Raw genomic sequence first — 19,485 nt, 5'->3', positions numbered from 1 at the left:
AAGAGATGCCCAGTAAACCCAGTAGGCAGTAAACTGCTTCTGTCCTACTCTGCTACTTTGGGGGCTGTGGTGTCATCAACTCTCCATCAGTTTAGAAAGTCTTCTATCCTGAAAAATGTAACGTCTGGCTTTCTTTTAAAAAATCAAAGTTTTTGGAAACCAAGACTTATTTTCTCAGTCTTTTGGAACCGAAAAGCTGTATGTGGGGACTGTGAAGTATTGGCCAGTTTTCTAGATGCGCTAGAGCCCTGCTCCTTGTTCTCATCGAGCAGCTACTGCCTCATCCCGCAGGTCCTGGGGGTTACTTGAGAACAAGCATTTATTTCATCATTTTGATGTTCTTTGTATACCAAACCCACCCTGGATTCTCGGTGGATTCTAATGGGGGTAATATACACTGAGAACCAAAAAGAACTCAGTGAATAGCCTATCAAGAAGAATAGGTTTTAGAGAAATAACAGTAAAACTTTTCTGGAGAGGAAAGTCTACAAAGGAAATATATCCAAATATTAGCAATGATTATCTCTGGCTGGTAGGACTATAAACGAGGGTTTTTTCCTTTCTGCATTTCTATATTCTATAAATTCTCAATAGTGAACATACATTTTTCTTTTATAATGAGAACAAAGCAGCAGAGTTCATTTTCTAAGATGGAAGAAATAGATTTTAACCATTCTTTGCTGCTCTTACCAATTTCTTTTCTCACGCTTCACCCTTAGCTTTTTTTCAAGTCCATCCAAACTGGCTCTTTCCCAGCTCTCCTGACTGTCTCTTTCCACTGTTTCAAGGAGTCTCTCTCTCTTGTAGACAAGCCCTCTCTTTCTCTAAGACATATTTCACCTTGTAGCTTTTCTGGAGTTATGTCTCAATAACAGCTTTATTGAAATATAATCCACACACCATACAATTCATCCATTTAAAATATGTAATTCAGCTGTTTTTACTATAGTCACAGAGTTGTACAACCCTCACCACAATGAATTCTCGAACGTTTTTGTCACCTTCAGAAGAAATCCCATACCCTGTAGCTGTCGTTCCCCAGCTTTCATCTGTCCCAGCCCAAAGCAACTACTGATCTACCTTATGTCTCTCTCCATTTGCCTATTCTGGACATTTCACATGAATGGAATCAATCGTATGTGGTCTTTCATGACTGGTTTCTTTCACTTAGCATAATGTTCTCAAGGTACACCTCTGTTATAGAATGTAGGAATACTTTTTTCATTTTAAGACAGAATAATACTCCATCATATGGAATATGTAATCATTTATCCATTTATCAGTTGATGCACATCTGTCTTGTTCTGCCTTTTGCTATTGTTAATAGTACTGCTATGAGCGGGTGTGTACATGTACTTATTAGGAGTACTTGTTTTTAATTATTTTGTGTATATACCTGTTATGGTAGTGGAATTGCTGGGTCATGTGGGAACGCTATGCTTAACTTTGTGAAAAACCACCAAACTCTTTTCCGCAGTGGTTTCACTATTTTACATTCCCACCAGCAATGTGTGAGAGTTCCAGTTTCTTCACTTCCTGTCTTTTTTTATTATAGTCATGCTGGTGATGTGGTATCTTACTGTGGTTTTGATTTACATTTCCCTGACGATTAACATATCTTTTTATTTAAAAAAATTTTTTAATTGTTTTTGAATCTCAATTCTTTTTTTAAATCGGCATATAGCTGCTTTACATTGTTCTTAGTTTCTGCTGTACAGCAAAGTGAATCGGATATACATATACATATATCCCCTCATTTTTAGATTCTCTTCCCATATAGGCCATTACACAGAGTATTGAATAGAGTTCCCTGTGCTATGTAGTCGGTTCCCATCAGTTATATATTTTATGCATAGTAGTGTATATATGGGAGAAGGCAATGGCACCCCACTCCAGTACTCTTGCCTGGAAAACCCCATGGACGGAGGAGCCTGGTGGGCTGCAGTCCATCGGGTCGCGAAGAGTTGGACACAACTGAGCAACTAAACTTTCACTTTTCACTTTCACGCATTGGAGAAGGAAATGGCAACCCACTCCAGTGTTCTTGCCTGTAGAATCCCAGGGACAGGGGAGCCTGGTGGGCTGCCGTCTATGGCGTCGCACAGAGTTGGACACGACTGAAGCGACTTAGCAGCAGCAGTGTATATATGCCAACCCTAATCTCCCAATCCATCCCTTCCCTCTTCCCTTCCCCCCTTGGTATCCCACCTGATGATTAATCTACCTTTTAAAATTCAACATCAGATTCTTAGACACGAATCCTTATGAAGGCCACCACCACTTTGCTACCAAGTAAAGACCATCCAAACTGCTATACCAGATTAGTCCAGTGATTTACCCAGTCCAATAGCTAGCTAGTCTCTGAAAAAGAGTAACAGGAAAAATATTTAGGGAGAGAACATGGTTGTACTTTCTCATACCCACTTTAACAGATGAAATATTATTTATCTTGTGTATATAAAGTTATCTGGGACTTGAAAAAGCTTAATTATCTTGCATACATAAGTTTATCTGGAATATAATATATATTTCTATAGATTATATATTTATATTCTACAGGCTCATAATAATGGAAATAAATTGCCAAATGGCTAACATAGTAAGGTATTATTCTGTGCCAGGTACTATGCTAAGCACTTTACATGCATTGTCTCATTTAATCATCCCAGCAACCTATCGTTTGCTTCATTTTAAAATAAAGAAACTAAGCCTCAGAGAAGTTTAGTCTGTCTAGTAAGGTTTTCCTGTTAAGTAAGTGAGGGAATAATTGGCATTTGAAACTCATATGAGTTAGACTCCAAAATCAGTGCTCTTAGCTACTACTCCTAATAGGTTTTAAGGGGCTGTCCTGAGAACCCAACCATCATTATATCATAGCTCGTAGATGATACTGTGTTCTAAATTCAAAACAACTAATTCAGGAACAAGTTTTAAAAATACAGTCTCTTAGATCCATCGTGTATGTCCTATGGAGGTAATGAGTACTCTGTGAAGTAAGATGATCTTTTATTTCCCCAGGCTACCTTGTTCAAGTGTCAGAGAGATTCCCTAAGTTCTACAGTTTTAATGAGCCAGACATTATTTACATTCCTATGTCTTTCTTAGACTTTTATCTTGACCCAACCGAGTAATATCTTTCCATATTAAAGTGGGAGGTCTTAGGTTTATCACAGCCCTTCGTCCCCTCAACACTTAGATAGACCCTCTCTGAATCTGCTCCAGTGTGTCAGTGATCTTTATGATCAGCCAAGAAAAAGACTCCAAGAGTTGGGAGGCTGGAAGCAGTTCAGAGTGTTATGCTGAGTTTTTTTTTTTTTAACTTCTAGAAAAGTCAAACTGGAAGGCTTTGCTATGAGTTCAATTTTTCTTGCCAGCGCTATGTTAGTGAGAGAGAATTTGGAGGTAGGAGGAGGCCTAAGGGAAACTTTCATTAAAGGGATGGCCATCACTTCTCATAGACTAATAGCCATATTCCATTTCCTCGTGTAAGGAGGGGAATTACTCGGCCTCAGCCTTTAGTCTTTCAATTTCCACTCTTGGGAACCGTATTATTACCTTGTAAAACGGAGCATCTCCCCTATTAGCGTTAATTGAACCCATCTTTTTCCTCTGTGAGAAACTATAATGTTGACTTTTATGTTCAGAGCCCTATACTGAGCCTCTTCACTTTGGAGATTGACGAAGCGCAGCTACCAGGAGTAGGCTATGAGAGAGTTTGAGCATAACAGGAAGTAACTGTTGGGGTATCAGGAGTTATATATGTCTCAATAGCCCTTCCCCAGTTGTTTTGTCCATCACCCTGGCTTTACTGTGATTCGAGCCTTTCTGAAGATGTGCCAAGTATTGTAAGCACGCATTCTCTCTGTCTTCCTCTGAATCATTAGTTGAAATGAGTCGTCTTATGGTAATAAAATGGAAAATGGCATTAAATGCAAGAAAATAATTTCCACCAGTCTTCTTCTTTTAGCCAAATCTGAGAACAACCCCCAGAAGGCATTTCTGGGCTCTCACCAGTGTCCAAATGAGATTCAGGCCTCTAGCTCCTCCAGAGGCCTGTATATCAGGTCAGTCCATTCTTAGCCTGGAGACAATATTGAATAATTACTCCACTGCCAGGAAATTCCCTAGTGAGACTCTAAAAACTTAGTGGAGACTTAAGATAAACTTGGATACAGGAAGTGCTCTTTAATTTCCTTTCTATTGATACTAGAAATATTGCTTTAGAAAATAAAGAGTATTTTACTTTGGTTTGTTTACTACTGGACATCTTTTGCATAGATAGTTTAGTATTTCTTTATAAGCATATACACTTCCCTCCAGTCTATAGTGTCTTATTTTGTGTGTTCATGTACATCTGAAAGAAGATAATAGGCCAAAAATTTTGCGGGGTATTTATGGGTGTGTGTTTATGCATGTTTGCATATATAATATGTTTTCTCTCTCTCTCTGTGTGTCTGTCTCTCACACGCACTCCTATAACATGAAAGCCAGAGCAAATATATAAAATATACTAAGAGCCCTCCCAACCCCCTTATAGGAACCACAATATACAAACAAAGAACAAAGAAACCTTCCTCCTCTAGCAGATGTGAGTTTCTCTGATGACATTGTCAGGAGAATTTCATAGAGCTTATACTGCTCTGAGCACCCTGCGATTCTGATCTGCAACTAATAGCCAGAGTCTATATGGAAAGGGGCCATCTCTAGGGTAATAGCATTGAAAATTACAATCAATGCACTCAATTACACTCAGAAGCCAAAAGATATGTAGCGCTTCAATGTGCCTTGTAATCAGCACCTTTGAGAATGTAGGTAACAGCATCTGAATGAAAAATGGAAGCTGAACGTGTTAGAAAATGGATGTTAGAATTAAATCATCCTCCTGATAGGAATAGCACCTTATATGGCAGGCAACTTTTTTTTCTGATATCATTTTATTGATTAAAAAAAAAACCTAAATTGTGACCTTGTAGCCAAGAATGTCTTTTAAAATCATTTATTGCTCTAATCAGCCTGGCAGAGCCTTTCTGTCATGCTGATAAGGAAATTAAACTTTCCTCATACTGGGTTTACTTGCGTCTTATGCACAGATGTTTTGTTTTTCTTTCAGGGAACTAATTCAGAAGTTAAAATCTTTCATCAGCTTCTATAGTGCTTTGCCTGGCTACATCTGCAGCCATAGCCCTGTGGCTGAAAATGACACTCTTTGCTGGAATGGACAAGAACTCGTGGAGAGGTAATCTTTTTTGAATGTTAAATATAGCAGTATATGAGAAATACTCATCATATGCTCATCTCAGGCTTAGTTATGTCTTCTCTCCATTAATTTCATGAGAAAAATAATAGAAAAAAACATACACACGAACATCTATGACATGGCACATGCTGTCTATAACTTACAGCCCTCATAGAACTTACAAACTTTGAAGCGCACAGAGAACTATGGATTCAGGTACATTTTACAAATGGTAAGCATAAAGCAAGTCTTTTTTCTGTGGGTCTTTGGCTTCTTCCACCTTCTCATTATGTGGGCCCTTATTGATTGATTGATTTAAAGAAATCATATTTGTACTAATGGTCGTTATTTATGAGAATGAACTACATATCAAGCACCATGCTAAGTGCTTGTATGTGTTAACTCTCTATCCTTATGTCAATCCTATGAAATTGCATTATTTCCCCCTGTGTTATAGATGAAGATGGAGAAAAGAAGAAAGGGGAGGGAAGGAGGAGTACCATTTCACATCATTTTTATTGAAATGTTTGATTCTTTGAGTGTTTCTTAGTATTATCTGTACTAACATTTGTCATCTCTGAAGAATTTGCTAATCGCTGGAAAGGAAATAATATGTATTCTTTTTCAGCAAATATTTACTGAGCATTTTCTAAGTGCCTCTCATGTAGAAGTAAACAGAACAGGCAAATTTTCCTATCCTCAAGGAGCCTTCATTCTAGCGGGTTAGTGATATTCCTGACCGCCATTGCTTTGTATGTGTAGAAAATGGCTTACAATTAAAGAATTAAATCAGGAGGGTAAAATGCTTAGGAAACTCCATAATGGGGTGGATGAACATGCTTTCAAAAATGTGCGTGCAAGGGGTAGCATGTTGTAGAGGGGAGTACAGAAGAGACCTGGGTGCAAGTTCTGAATCTTTCACTGGCCAGTTGTTTAACCCAGGGCGAGTGACTTGAGGCAAGAACTGAGGTGGTTGGGTTAAAGCAGCACTAGTTCCAACAGTCTGTGTGTTTTATCTCCTTATCCACTCATTCATCCATACCTTCAACATTTAGGTTTTGAGATTGATGTTTATGATTATGTTTTGAGATACTGTGCATTAGGCATTGAGGTGGGTGCTAGGGGTATGAAGATGAACAAGATGACAGGCAAGTTACTTGCTTTGAAGACCTTTACATTCTAGCAGAACCCAATATCCAGACATAGGATAATTAATAATGATGCTAAATGGAATTAATTAGTGGTGTAATGCCATGGACGGAGGAACGCTTTGGAGCCACATGAACTTGGGTTTTCATCTCAGCTCTGCTACTGACTCGGTGTGGTCTTGGGTGAGTCACTTCACCCAGCAAGTGTCAAGATCCTCTTCTGTAAGAAAGGGGTATCTCCCAGTATTGTTGTAACTAGCAGGTGAGATAAAGCCCCTAGCAGGCAGGCACATACTGGAAGCTCAGTTGGTGTTAGTTCTCTTCTTTCTACCTTCCCCCACCACCCCTCCTCTTCCCAGGGCAAAGTAGAACATAGGCCTGAAAACAGCTTGTTTCTCAACTAAGCTTTGTACTGACCTGGAACAATGGGAATGGGGTGTATATTATCATGCTAAAGTTTCTATCAGGTGCTGAGTAGAATCATGAAAATGTATCCAACTGTTGTGGCATATTCATTTAAATTATCAAAGAGAAGCAGTTGGTATTTGGCTTTATAAAAAGCAGATGCTTTAAAACGGGTATGCTGTTTAGTTGCTTAGTTGTGTCCGACTCTGTGCGACCCCATGGACTGTAGCCCGCCAGGCTCCTTTGTCCATGGAATTCTCCAGGCAAGAATACTAGAGTGGGTTGCCATTTCCTTCTCCATTAAAACAGGTATAAATGATACCATATTTCAAAAAGAAAATTCCCACAGGTTCAGTATGTGGTTCTTACGTAAACTTGATGAGAAACCATCCCAATAACTTACCCACTGGTATATTAAGATGGTGGAAAATGAACAATTTTTCATTTGTTTTGAGCAGCATAACCATGGTTTTTTAAATTAAAAAGCAAATTTTAGTTTATACTTATTTACTATTGTAATCATTCATTCATTTACTCATTTAACAAATATTTGAGTGCCTATTATGTATCAAGCACTAATATTTGTTTCCTCCTTGTTGTGATCATTTAGAGCAAATGTTGTCACCGCACAGAATATATCTTCTGATATATCAGATGATCCCGTTTTAGTTACTTCAAAACAGTTTCTTCTTAGGCAGTCCTATGTTTTTTGAATTAGTGGGATTTTTAAAAATTGAATTTTACTCATATAAACTATTCATGTTCGGTATACTTTCATGAAGGATGTTGTCCTGAAACTGAGAAAATCATTTTCTATCAAATGGTGGAATCCAAAGCCTGCTAACTTTGAATGAGTCCAGAAGTTAACCAAGGGGGCACTTTTGCACCATGAAAATAGCTCTGCTAAACAAAAACTTTTCTGTTTAATTTGCCAGCTTTTAATATCTTAGGATATTGAACAAAATAATAAATATTATAGTATGGAGGGAAGCCATTATTTCAAGCTCTTATTTGTTACTTCTGCAAAACCTATTTTTTTCAAAGCAACTTTTATTGTTAATATATATGATGCAGAAAATGAAGGAAGGAAGAGAAAGAAGGTGGGAGGAAGGAAGGAAGTCAAATGTTATTTGTAGACAGAATACGGGTAGTGTAATCCAGGAAGTGCTTCTTCCATGGTTGGCAACCTTGGCTTATCATTAACCTGTACTTTAATCACTGACCTAATGCAATGATTGGAGAAGGAAATGGCAACCCACTCCAGTATTCATGTCTGGAGAATCTCAGGGACAGAGGAGCCTGGTGGGCTGCCGTCTATGGGGTCGTACAGAGTTGGACACGACTGAAGCAACTTAGCCTGCATAGCATGCAATGCAATGATGAGAGCAGGAAATAGTCTTAAACTAGGTTTTTACCAAATTACTCAAGAATATACATTTAATAATATGAAGTTCTGTAGCCTGAGCATATGTGTGCCCTCTCTTTGCACCATTTATGAAGAGTAGCCTTGAGCTGCTCATTTAGTCTTAAGTAACAGTTGCCACTTCATATTGTCAAATGGGTTGTGACTTTGTTATCTTTATAGGTTGGGTTTGTGTTCCTTTGAAAATATTTTACTTTAAATCAAGAAAATTAATGAAAATCAAGGATCCCGAAAAAGAATAAGACTTGTCAGTGGAGACACATGATTAAAATGAAAATATTGATGTTAAAAATCCATATCAGCTGGGTTATCATAACTATTTATACCCTCCCACTGTGGATCTACCTATTTCTCAACTTTTAAAAGTCAAACAAGTCACTGTCTCTCTGAACAGAGCCATATCTCACATCCTTTCAGTTTTTGTCTCTTCTGAATAAAATTAATCAAACTATGCAGGAAAAGAACGTTTTCACACATCTAGTCTCAGGGAGTACCACGTAAGCATCATTTGTCTTCTCACCTCCCCCGCCCTCCACCTCCTCCCCATCTTGGCTGGAAATAAATATTGGCTTCCAGGATTTCACAAAGAAGTCTTCAAATTAGCAAGCTTGACTCATGTGAGGTATACTCCATCATGAGAACCAGCATGTATCCTTCAGGCAAAAACCTCCTACCATTGCCAAAGGCAGAAAATCCTCCATCTTTTGCCTTTGTAGAAGCACAGAGAATTTCAACTAGAGAATCCCTGAGACCAAGATAAATATAAAGGTGCCCACGGAAGAAAGCTAACACTGGGCTTAAAAACAGCTAAATGTAGGCTTTGCCTGCAATGATGCTGAAAATACCTGTATGAAGAGTGAACAATTTAGCAAATACATTCTCAAGCACCTTTTTAGAACTGTTAGGCCAACTATCTGGCTGAAATTTTCATTCTTCTTTTAAACGGTTTGATACCACGTAAGCCCTGTTTTATTATTTAATCGTTTATTTTGAATTAGCATGAGAGAAATTATTTGAACCTATACATATTTGAAAACCTTAGAAAAAATGCTGGTTTTTCCATTTAACATCTGGTAATTCAGGTTCCTTCAACAAAAATTGAGCACTTAGTATGTACTAGGCCCTGTGGGGCATCAGTGATAGGTATTAGAAGCCAGTGCCTGCCCCTGCTGAGGGGTTTCCAACTCAGTGAGGAGAAAAATAAGGGAAAAAATCAGCCAGCCTTTTTTCCTCAGCAGTCCAGAGAGAGCTCCCCTCAGAGGTGTCAAAGCAGAGGTTCTACCCATCTGTATTGGGTATCTTTTCCTGCATAGTTCAATTAAGTTTATTCACAAGAGATAAAACTGAAAGAATATGAAATATGGCCTATAGAGTGACAATCACTTTGACTCTTTAAAAGTTGAGAGATCTGTGGATCCATAGTGGGAGGGTATAAAATGCTATGATAACCCAGCTGATACTAATTGATATTTTCTTCAGCATCAATTTTTTCATTTTACTCAGGTGTCCCCACTGACAAATCTTATTCTTTTTCAAGATTCTTGATTTTCATAAATTTTCTTGACTAAAAGTAAGGAATTTTCAAAGGAACAAAAACCCAACCTATAAAGATAACTATGCATGCTTGTGTGTGTGTGTTGAGGTGAAATTCATATGATATAAAAGTAACCATTTTATGGTGTACAATTCAGTGGCATTTAGCACATTCACAGTGTTGTACAATCAGCACCTCTATCTTGTTCTAAGACTATATCATCACCCCAGAAGAAACCTTGTACCCATTAGCGGTCACTTCCCATTCTCCCCTTCCGTCAGCCTCTGGCAACTAACCAACTGCTTTCAATCTCTAGATTTACCTATTCTGGATATTTCGTATAAATGGAACAATTCACTTAGCATAATGCTTTTTAAGGTTCATCCAAGTTGTAGCATGTACCAGCACTTCTTTTCTTCTTATGGCCATATAGTACATTTTGTTTATCCAGTCATCGGTTTTCCACCCTTTTTTTTTTTTTTTGGTTGCACTGAGTCTTTGTTGCTGCGCGTGGGCTTTCTGTAGTTACAGTGAGTGGGGACTACTCTAGTCGCGGCGTGTGGGCTTCTTATTGCGGTGGCTTCTCTTGCTGAGGAGTACAGCCTCAGTAGTTGTGGCATCCGGACTTAATTTGCCCCGTGGCATGTGAATCTTCCTGGACCAGATATCAAACCTCTGTCTCCTCACTGATAGGCGGATTCCCATCACTGTACCACCAGGGAAGTCCCTCCACCCGTTTTTATGTTAACCCTGAGCAACTACCGCTCTGGTTAGGCTTTTCCCACCCCCTCTGAATCAGCTTGGCTCACGCTTAACCTTGAGGATAAGAGAGCCAAAGCTTTAGGTCTTCCATCCTCATCATCCTTGAGCAGCATTCCTGTGCTAGGCTCTCCTCCACCTGTCCTCATCTCCATGGGCCTTTGCAGTCATTCTCCTCTGAGTCCTTTTTTCTCAGCGTTGTATATATACTCAGCTGGCTTCTCCTACAGTCAGCATACCTCCTACAGGAGTTTCTACTTCCCTGGTGACCTTGACGTTCATCCATTCCACAGGTACAACTATTTGTGCTTTGTGGCACGATGCCTCAGTTCCCTCTCTGACCCAGTCCTAGCTGGTTTTGCTGCTCCTCTGCCATGTTGTTGGCCTCCATGGGCCTGGATCTAGATGTCAGCCCCAGAATGTTTCTGTTCTCTTCTGGCTAATAGATCTACATAGCCACTTGTGTTCATTGTGGATCAGTATCCATTTTGCACTTCCTCAGTATGATGCTGGGACTCTGGGTGGAGTACACGGGGCACCTGGCATTAGAGAATAAACTCCATGAGATCCGCAGGGTCACACTGCAGTGAAGGCACGTCCTCTGCCTCTTACATAATCTTACCTTCCACTTCACCTGAGAGACTATAGACACATACTCTTACTGCGAATTTTCCCTTGTTGCCACTGATCAGACAAGTCTTCCAATGTTTATAAGGCCTCTCCAGGATTTCTCTACTTAATTGGAAAGGCAGAAGCAGGAATATACAAAGCAATTATTTTACTTCTCGAGTTTTGTTCTGGTCTCGAAACCTTCTGAATGCTTCAGGAAAGTAGGGTAATGAGACTATTTTTCTTCTGCTGGATTGGAGGGATAGACTGTGTCATAGCAACAAGTGGGAATGAATGTGAGAACCATTAACACCCAATTTCTGACATGTACAAAATAATTTTTTTTAATTGAGATGAACAAAATGGTTGATTTTGGCTGTATATGCAGGAAAGATGAGGGAAAATAGTTGATTCTGTTTTTATAATGCAGTTATTTAAAGAACACTGTTTTGAGGATTTGAGGTAGGGGGAGGGGCCAATTTGTAACACTAAAAGGTTTTTCACTGGTTCACAGAGCAAAACGGAAAGACCTTCCAGAATCTTCAATCTGGCAACGAATGATTAATTGTAGAAAAGACCTATGTGCCGAGTGTATAGATATTCAGACACAGACATTTGCACAGCTCATTCCAATCACATCAGAACAGGCCAGCAGAATGCAGCAGTTGCTACATATAGCTCCCACACTCTCATGCTAAAGTAAGTTATTATTATTGTTTGCCTTCTGTTCGTTTAGGATTATGTTGTAGTTTTTGAAGGCTCAAGGCCGTATACATAGAATTTTAAATATGGTATAGCCAGTGAAAACCCCGATGGAGAAGCAAATATAAGATTACAAAAAAACAGAGCCAAGAGGAAGTGGGCAGAGAAAAGAAAGTAAACAGTGGATCATGGAAATAATATTGAGTGATATTGAGTCAAGTCCTAAAGTCATTTGCTTCTGAGCTGGTTTAGGCACAAACCAGACTAAACTCGTGCTGAAGCCAGGGCTTATATCTCTTCTCAGCAGCCCCTGTTGTGGTGCCTGGAGGATTATAATCTGAGGTGCCGTCTTCAGTATCCCAGCTCTTCTCATTGCTAGTTCTTCCTCTGCCTCCTATCCTGCAGGAAGCTCTGCTTGTGAAAGGCTGGTAGGAGGGAGAGAAGAACAAATAGGGATTTGGTTGGTTTTCCTTTTTTTTTTGACCAGGAAAATATTATTTTGTTTGGAGCACTGTCTGCCTCCACGTCTTCTCGGTCCCCTTCAGACATTTTTGGATTTCATTTTATTCAATCTTCCTGGAAGCAGAAACATGACTCTTGACTTTTTTCTGATTTGACTGTGTGTCCTAGAATGAAAGTACTGAGGTATAGCTAGTATGGCAGCTTACATTCTAACTTGCTTTAGGTAAACATAATTGCTCATGGAAAAGTTTGGAAGGAAAAATAGATTACATAGAAAATGGCTTAACTTGGTGTAGCATGAAATATTTGTGTCAGTGAAAGATTTTTATAATCCTGATAAGGTAAGATAGATACATTTGACATGCACCCCCGTGCAATAATTCCTCTAAGGGCTTAGATTGGCATATTCTCCATCATATATTTATTTCAAAACTTGCCTCTAGTGACAGCTATTTTTCAGGACCTACTCCATGGCAATACAGTGACATTTATCCCTTAAGATTATAGTGTCACATACAGCAGCTCAACCTGCAGAATTGAGTGAGAAAAACCCAGCTTATCCTAGTGACTAACAGCATAATATGGTCTGCCACATTCAGGATGGGCTTGTCAACTGTCAGGTCTAAAGTAGTGAGAGGAGACACCCTCACGGCTCAGCACAGATGTCTGTAACCACCTGTTGAAGGCTGGATGACCTATTCTTGAAGCAGTGTGTGCCCTATTAGTACTTAGGCCAGCCCCACCCACGCTCAGTTGGATCATCTCATTATAAGAAGAGCATTTGGGCCTTCAAGACAGGACCCCACACATCCATACCCTCACCAAACCTATCTCACCACACAGCTTCCTCTTTGAAATGTGATTCTGAAGGTGGAGTAAGGCCTGTCTCCTATTACGGTCACTGCTCCATGCACTGCTCCATTTTTGCTTGGAAGGCTTAGGAGATGGATCCATGAAGGACTATAATTGCTTTTAAGAAATTATTTATTTAACACATCAGGGCTTCTATGTGCTTGAGGTATTATTGCCTCCTTCAGAGTAGGCAACTTTAGTAGGTCATGGACTGACTTCACTGAGGCCACCAGTCCTCAAAATATTTTTTGACTTCTTCTTTAGGAAAGGGTCCCTGATAGCTCAGTTGGTAAAGAATCTGCCTGCAATGCAGGAAACCCCGGTTTGATCCTCTGGAGAAGGAATAGGCTACCCACTCCAGTATTCTTGGGCTTCCCTAGTGGCTCAGCTGGTAAAGAATCTGCCTGCAGTGCGGGAGACCTGGGTTCGATCCCTGGGTTGGGAAGATTCCCTGGAGAAAAAGCCTTGAGGTCATATGGTCAGTTTCCCAGTCTGCAAGCTGTTGGTGTTCAGCCCATTGATCATCAGTGATACAGACGGAGAATTAGAGAAGGCCCTGAGAGGTTAGGATGCATGAGCCAGGTGATTGGTGCGTGTCTGGAAGAGTGAGTACAGTCACTAGAATGATACAGGTGAAGGTTTTAATCTTGGTTTAGACATTGACTGTGTGCTTCTGGCAGGTCTTTTAACAGCACAACCTCTTCCCTTATTTTGAGATGGGCATAATTGTACCTGTTCTGCAGGACTGTTGTGAAGGGGTATGCTGACACATGAGTACGTGATTGCTGTTGTTAATATTGGCACATCATTAGGGTGTGGTTGAACAGGACAGGTAAATGTCCAGGGCCAGGGTGAAGAGTTGTAGGCCATTCTTCCTGTCAAGGCACACTGGATTTGGGGTAAATATCTGTAAGTCTTTTGGAACCACACTGTTGAATGGGGAGGCTGCTTAAGCTGCGTTATACCATTTGGGATCTATTTGGGGTAAGAGGATAAAAGGAGCTGTGTATTTCTTGTGACACTTAAACTGATTTTACATAGACTTTCCAGAGAGGCACTCCAGAAATGTTTTAAGTAACGTCAGAATCGCTGATGGTACCCAACATAGTTTTGGCTGTATACATTCTGATTGATATTTATTTACAAATTTGAAGTCTGCCATTGCTTTCTATTCAGTGCTCTGAGAGCACGTAAGGGAGGTGGCGAATTGACTGAAACAAGGCTGCTGGGCGGGACAAGTGCCCCGGCCTTTTCTGTCTGAAGTGGACAGTCAATCCTTGAGTGATAGCAGTGTTGCTTCATCAGAACGCCTTTGACTGACACAAGCAGAACCTGCCTGAAACATTTTCATCCAGGTGCTCTGACCCAGAAGAGTTATTTCTGGCAGTCACTGAGCATCAAGAAAATGGACTCTTGAGACTCCGAGTTTGAAGGACAGGCAGAGGCCTGTTAGGGGAGCCTCTTGGGAGGCTCTTGCCAGTGGCTCTGCTCTTAGACCCCTCTGGCTGCCTTATTGTTGGGGCTGCTGTGATCGTGCTATAGATTTTACCCGCTGCCGGAAACGATTGGCAGGTGCCCCTTCTCTACTGCCACTGGCCCCAGTTCTTGCCCCAGGGTAAGCTTTTGGGGGCTCCCTTGCAAGAAACTCAGCTCTGCAGGTTTTTTTTTTTTTTTTTTTTTTTTGCCCTTTACCACCTATACTTAAGTGAATGCAAAATATTGGCTGCGTTTCTCTGGTGATTTTTACTAATAAAGTCAAGTAGTTAGGAATTAACAAAAAGCACCCAGAGGCAAATTGCAAAGTTACAGGGCAATTGTAAAAAGCCATGGGGTAGTTGTTTCAATGCATAGCTTTCGGATCAGCAAGCCTGGGTTTGGATTTCTGCTCCAGTAGGTATTAGCTCTTTCTCTTCTCTGAGCCCATTTCCACATCTGCCCAATGGAGTTAATAATTTCTACCTTTAATGAATTGTTGACAGGATTCAGAGAGATTGTGAATACAGAGTACAGTGCCCGAAACACAGTAGGCCCTTAAGAAATGGTAGCTGCTATTGCTGTTTTTCAATAAAATGAGCCTATAAAAATGGTCCTTCCCATTCTTTACTGGAAGAGACATGGAGCTCTGCATGACTTTAATTCCCTTCAGTGATCCATTTCTGAAGTCTTTTACCAACAAAGGTCCATATAGTCAAAACTTTGGTTTTTCCAGTAGTCATATATGGATGTGAGAGTTGGACTATAAAGAAAGCCGAGCACTGAAGAATTGATGCTTTTGAACTGTGGTGTTGGAGAAGACTCTTGAGAGTCCCTTGGACTGCAAGGAGATCCAACCAGTCCATCCTAAAGGAAATCAGTCCTGAATATTCATTGGAAGGACTGATGCTGAAGCTGAAACTCCAGTATTTTCCAACCTGATGTGAAGAACTGACTCATTGGAAAAGACCGTGATGCTGGGAAAGATTGAAGGCAGGAGGAGAAGGGGACGACAGAGGATGAGATGGTTGGATGGCATCACCGACGTGATGGACGTGAATTGGAGTAGCCTCTAGGAGTTGGTGATGGACAGGGAAGCCTGGCGTGCTGCAGTCCCTGGCATTGCAGAGAGTCAGATACGACTGAGCAACTGAACTGAACTGAACTGAACAGGGAGACAGCTTCACCCACTTCCTCTCATCTTTATCTTTGTTTTTTCTTCCTTCTGCAAAAATGTTAAAATCCTCACCCTTGCCCCTGTTCAGCACAGGTGGTGGGCATTTGGGCCCACTGCTGATAAAGTGAGAGTTAATTGCATCTATGGGTATGTCCTAGACTAGACTGCCTACCTTTAATATCTTGTTTCATAGCAAAGGCCGTTTCAACGGTTCCACCTAGAACTTTTTAACAGTGACTCATTCAGGGAATCTTTCTATTTTACTTGCGTTAGAAACCAGGAAGGGTGAGGTTGCAGGGCAAATCTAGTTGCCCAATTCTCTGAAGTCCTTTCTGTCACCCTTGGGTTAACCTTTGTGGAAAAGGAGAGAGGTCATTAAAATCAGTCATGATTGCCCAATTTCTCAAGCCAATGAATGTTACTTTTTTACGTGAGTGTGCCTTTGATCCTTGGATTTGTCGCCTCTGTAATGAAGTTTCATTTCCCTCTGAAGGAAAATTTACTTTGATTTGTAGCTCCGGTGTCACAGGAGCTTCTACATTTTGCCCCCTGGTATTTTAGTGGTCCACGTGTCTCTGAATGGATGGATCTTAAGCCACCATAGTTTGAGTTACTCGGTGGCCCATTTTGTCCCCCTTCTTGCTTCTGGACACAGCTTCAGGCCCAGAGCTGGGATAAGTCCCTCTTGAAAGAGAGCCAGAGTGAGCTGGCCTCACCTGAGGTCAGGGTGCACCAGCCTTGGGTCCAACGGATGTGTAGAGGGTTATGCTACACAAGAACTCAGGCTGGGGACTTCCTGGTAATTGAGTAGTTAAGCCTCCGAGCTGCCAGTACAGGGAGTGAGGGTTCGATCCCTGGTCAAGGAACTAAGATCCCACGTGCCATGCAGTGTGCCCCCCGCCAAAAAAAAACTCAGGCTGAAAAGCTTAATGACCAGGACCAGAAAAGGCCTGAAGGGGCCAGAAAAAGCTGTTGCTGTGGCCTGCCCCTCCTTATCCTTGACTCAATGGCATCCTCTGAGGAGCCTGAATCCCCCTGCCCCAAGCCCAGTCTAAGACCCTCAGCACATAGGTGTCCCTCTGGCACATCTCCAGTGAGCATGTTTTATCTAATCTCCCACTAGAAGACAAGCCTGTGTCTTCTCTATGTATCCTCCCTGTTTAGTTGTACCTGCCGTAGAATTGACTCTCTATACTGTTGAATACTGTTGAATTCAATAAATGAACCAACAAACATACTTGTTGGTAACAAACCTGAGTACCAGATCCAGCTTGCTCATGGTATATGTGTCTGCCTTTGGACAGGTTTACTTTAACTCTATGTTTCATTTCCTCCTCCTATGGAATGGTGAAATTAATGCTTCCCCTGCTGACCTCATGGGGTTGTAGTGAGCCTCCAGTAAGCAAACGCACATGAAATATCTTTGAAAATTGTGAGGCGCCCTCCATTTACTAGGTGTTAATGTAGAAAAGTGCTTCCCAAGTGGCTCAGTGGTAAAGAATCCGCTTGCCAATGTAGGAGATGTAGGTTTGTTCCCTGGGTTGGGAAGATCCTCTGGAGAAGGGAAATGCTGCCCACTCCAGTATTCTGGCCTGGAGAATTCCATGGACTGTATAGTCTATGGGGTCGCAAAGAGTTGGACACGACTGAGTGACTTTCACTTCACTTCACTTCAGGAAGATCATCTGGAGAAGGAAATGGCAACCCATTCCAGTATTCTTGCCTGGTGGGCTGCAGCCCATGGGGTCACAAAAAAGTCAGAGACAACTTAGGGACTAAACAACAAAAATGTAGAAAAGTAGATCAGACACGGAGGGAAGTTTTACCTTGAATAAATGGCATTATGTGTTGGCTAATTAGCATAGCATTACTGGACTCTCTTTATGAACACACAGCTTTGAGCATCTTCCTGAGTATCTCTCTGTCTATGCATCTCTCCAGAAAGAGTACTTTAAAAAAACTGGGGACTTCCCTGGTGATCCAGTGATTAAAACTTCATCTTCCCATGGAGGAGGGGTTCAGTTTCAGTCCCTGGTTAGGGAGCTAAGATCCCACATGCTTTGCGGCCAAAAACCAAAACATGACACAGAAGAATATTGTAGCAAATTCAATAAAAACTTAAAAAATAGTCCACATCGAAAACATCTTTAAATTCCTTTTTTCCTTAAGCAAATCCACCTATTCCCACAAACTTCTATTTTTAAACAAGCCATTCCACAGTGTTGAATAAACTGATTGGCCCTGCTTAAGGAGATACTTTGGGGGATTTGTAGCATCAGTTTAAATTAATGAAAAGTCTCAGTGACAGACTTTTAAAATAAATGCAGCTTTATTACATTCAAGCACATATAACAACACCACTGGGAATAGAACTTGAAGAAAGCCTGCGTCGGAGAATCAAAGTGAACAAATAAGGATCGTTGATAATGAGGCTATTGTGCGAATGTCCTGCTGAAGACCAACATCCTCAAACGGGCTAACGTACCCCTGATGAAACCCATTAATTTTAGAAACTCTTCCCCTGCTCTTCATAGATACGATGAAAGTCCAATTAAAGCCCCCTTCACATGGCTTCTGGATAACCCAGCTTTTCCAAACCCCAGCGGATGGCATTTAGCTGGAGTGCTCTGTCCTCTGGTTATAACATAGTGATCCTGAACCGCAAACACCCTCTGGCCCCTATGGTGATCAGCTTGGTCAGGTTGGCCCAAGACTTTCTAATTTGGGCACAGAATGTCCCAAGTCCTGGGAAATTTCTCAGTCTCGGGCAAAGAGGGACAGTTGGTCATCTCCTGGCAACTATGCCCTCAGGAGCATAGGGAAAAGGCACCACCATAGGAGGTTTACACTGGATGGTTGAAGTGTTGCTGGGGAACTGCAGATCTGTTCGGCTTTCAGCCATCACGGTTTACCTTCTCTTACCTTTTCTTCCCTGAGGCATTCTGAAACCTTCTCTCTTCCCTTTGCCCCCTCTAATTCCTGTCTGAGCATGCAGTGAAACTTCAGAAAGTAGGACTGAGTGGAGGTGGCATAGCCCAGGGGTAGAGCATTTGACTGCGGAAGGTAGGACTGAAACAGTGAAAGTCTTAATCAAAAGAATGGCTAACATTTCTATAGTGCTTCTCATGTGTGCATTAAGTAAGTTAATTCTCACCACAGCCTTCTGATCTGGACGTGATTGTTGTTCTGTCGCTCAGTTGTGTCCAACTCTTTGTGACACCATGGACTGCAGCACGCTAGGCTTCCCTGTCCTTCATCATCTCCCAGAGCTGCTCAAACTCATGCCCACTGAGTCGCTGATGCCATCGACCACCTCATCTTCTGTCGTCCCCTTCTCCTCCTGCCTTTAATCTTTCCCAGCATCAAGGTCTTTTCCAACAAATCAGTTCTTCACATCAGGTGGCCAAAGTATTGGAGCTTCAGCTTCAGCATCAGCCCTTCCAATGTATATTCAGGACTGATTTCCTTTAGGATGGACTGGTTGTATCTCCTTGCTGTCCAAGGGACTCTCAAGAGTCTTCTCAAGCACCACAGTTCAAAAGCATGAATTCTTTGGCGCTCAGCCTTTTTTATTGTCCAGCTCTAACATCCATACACGACTACTGGAAAAGCCGTAGCTTTGACTATACAGACCTTTGTCTGCAAAGTAATGTTTCTGCTTTTTAATATGCTGTCTAGGTTTGTCGTTGCTTTTCTTCCAAGGAG

The 19,485-nt window shown here is 41.2% G+C and overlaps 1 protein-coding gene across 1 annotated transcript in view; it reads left to right on the top strand.

The window, feature by feature from the left end:
- GPC3 (glypican 3) overlaps nucleotides 1-19,485 on the top strand; it is a 463,318-nt gene that overhangs the window by 308,727 nt on the left and 135,106 nt on the right. The window contains exon 5 of the mRNA XM_070783773.1: nucleotides 5,111-5,236. Within this exon, the coding sequence (XP_070639874.1) occupies nucleotides 5,111-5,236 (126 nt within the window). The remainder of the gene's footprint in view (nucleotides 1-5,110; nucleotides 5,237-19,485) is intronic.

The sequence above is a fragment of the Bos indicus genome, chromosome X, assembly GCF_029378745.1.
Source record: "Bos indicus isolate NIAB-ARS_2022 breed Sahiwal x Tharparkar chromosome X, NIAB-ARS_B.indTharparkar_mat_pri_1.0, whole genome shotgun sequence".
In the NCBI taxonomy this organism is placed as follows: Eukaryota; Metazoa; Chordata; class Mammalia; order Artiodactyla; family Bovidae; genus Bos; species Bos indicus.
The sequence above is the reverse complement of the archived record's forward strand: the minus strand, read 5'-3'. Positions and strand labels throughout refer to the sequence as shown.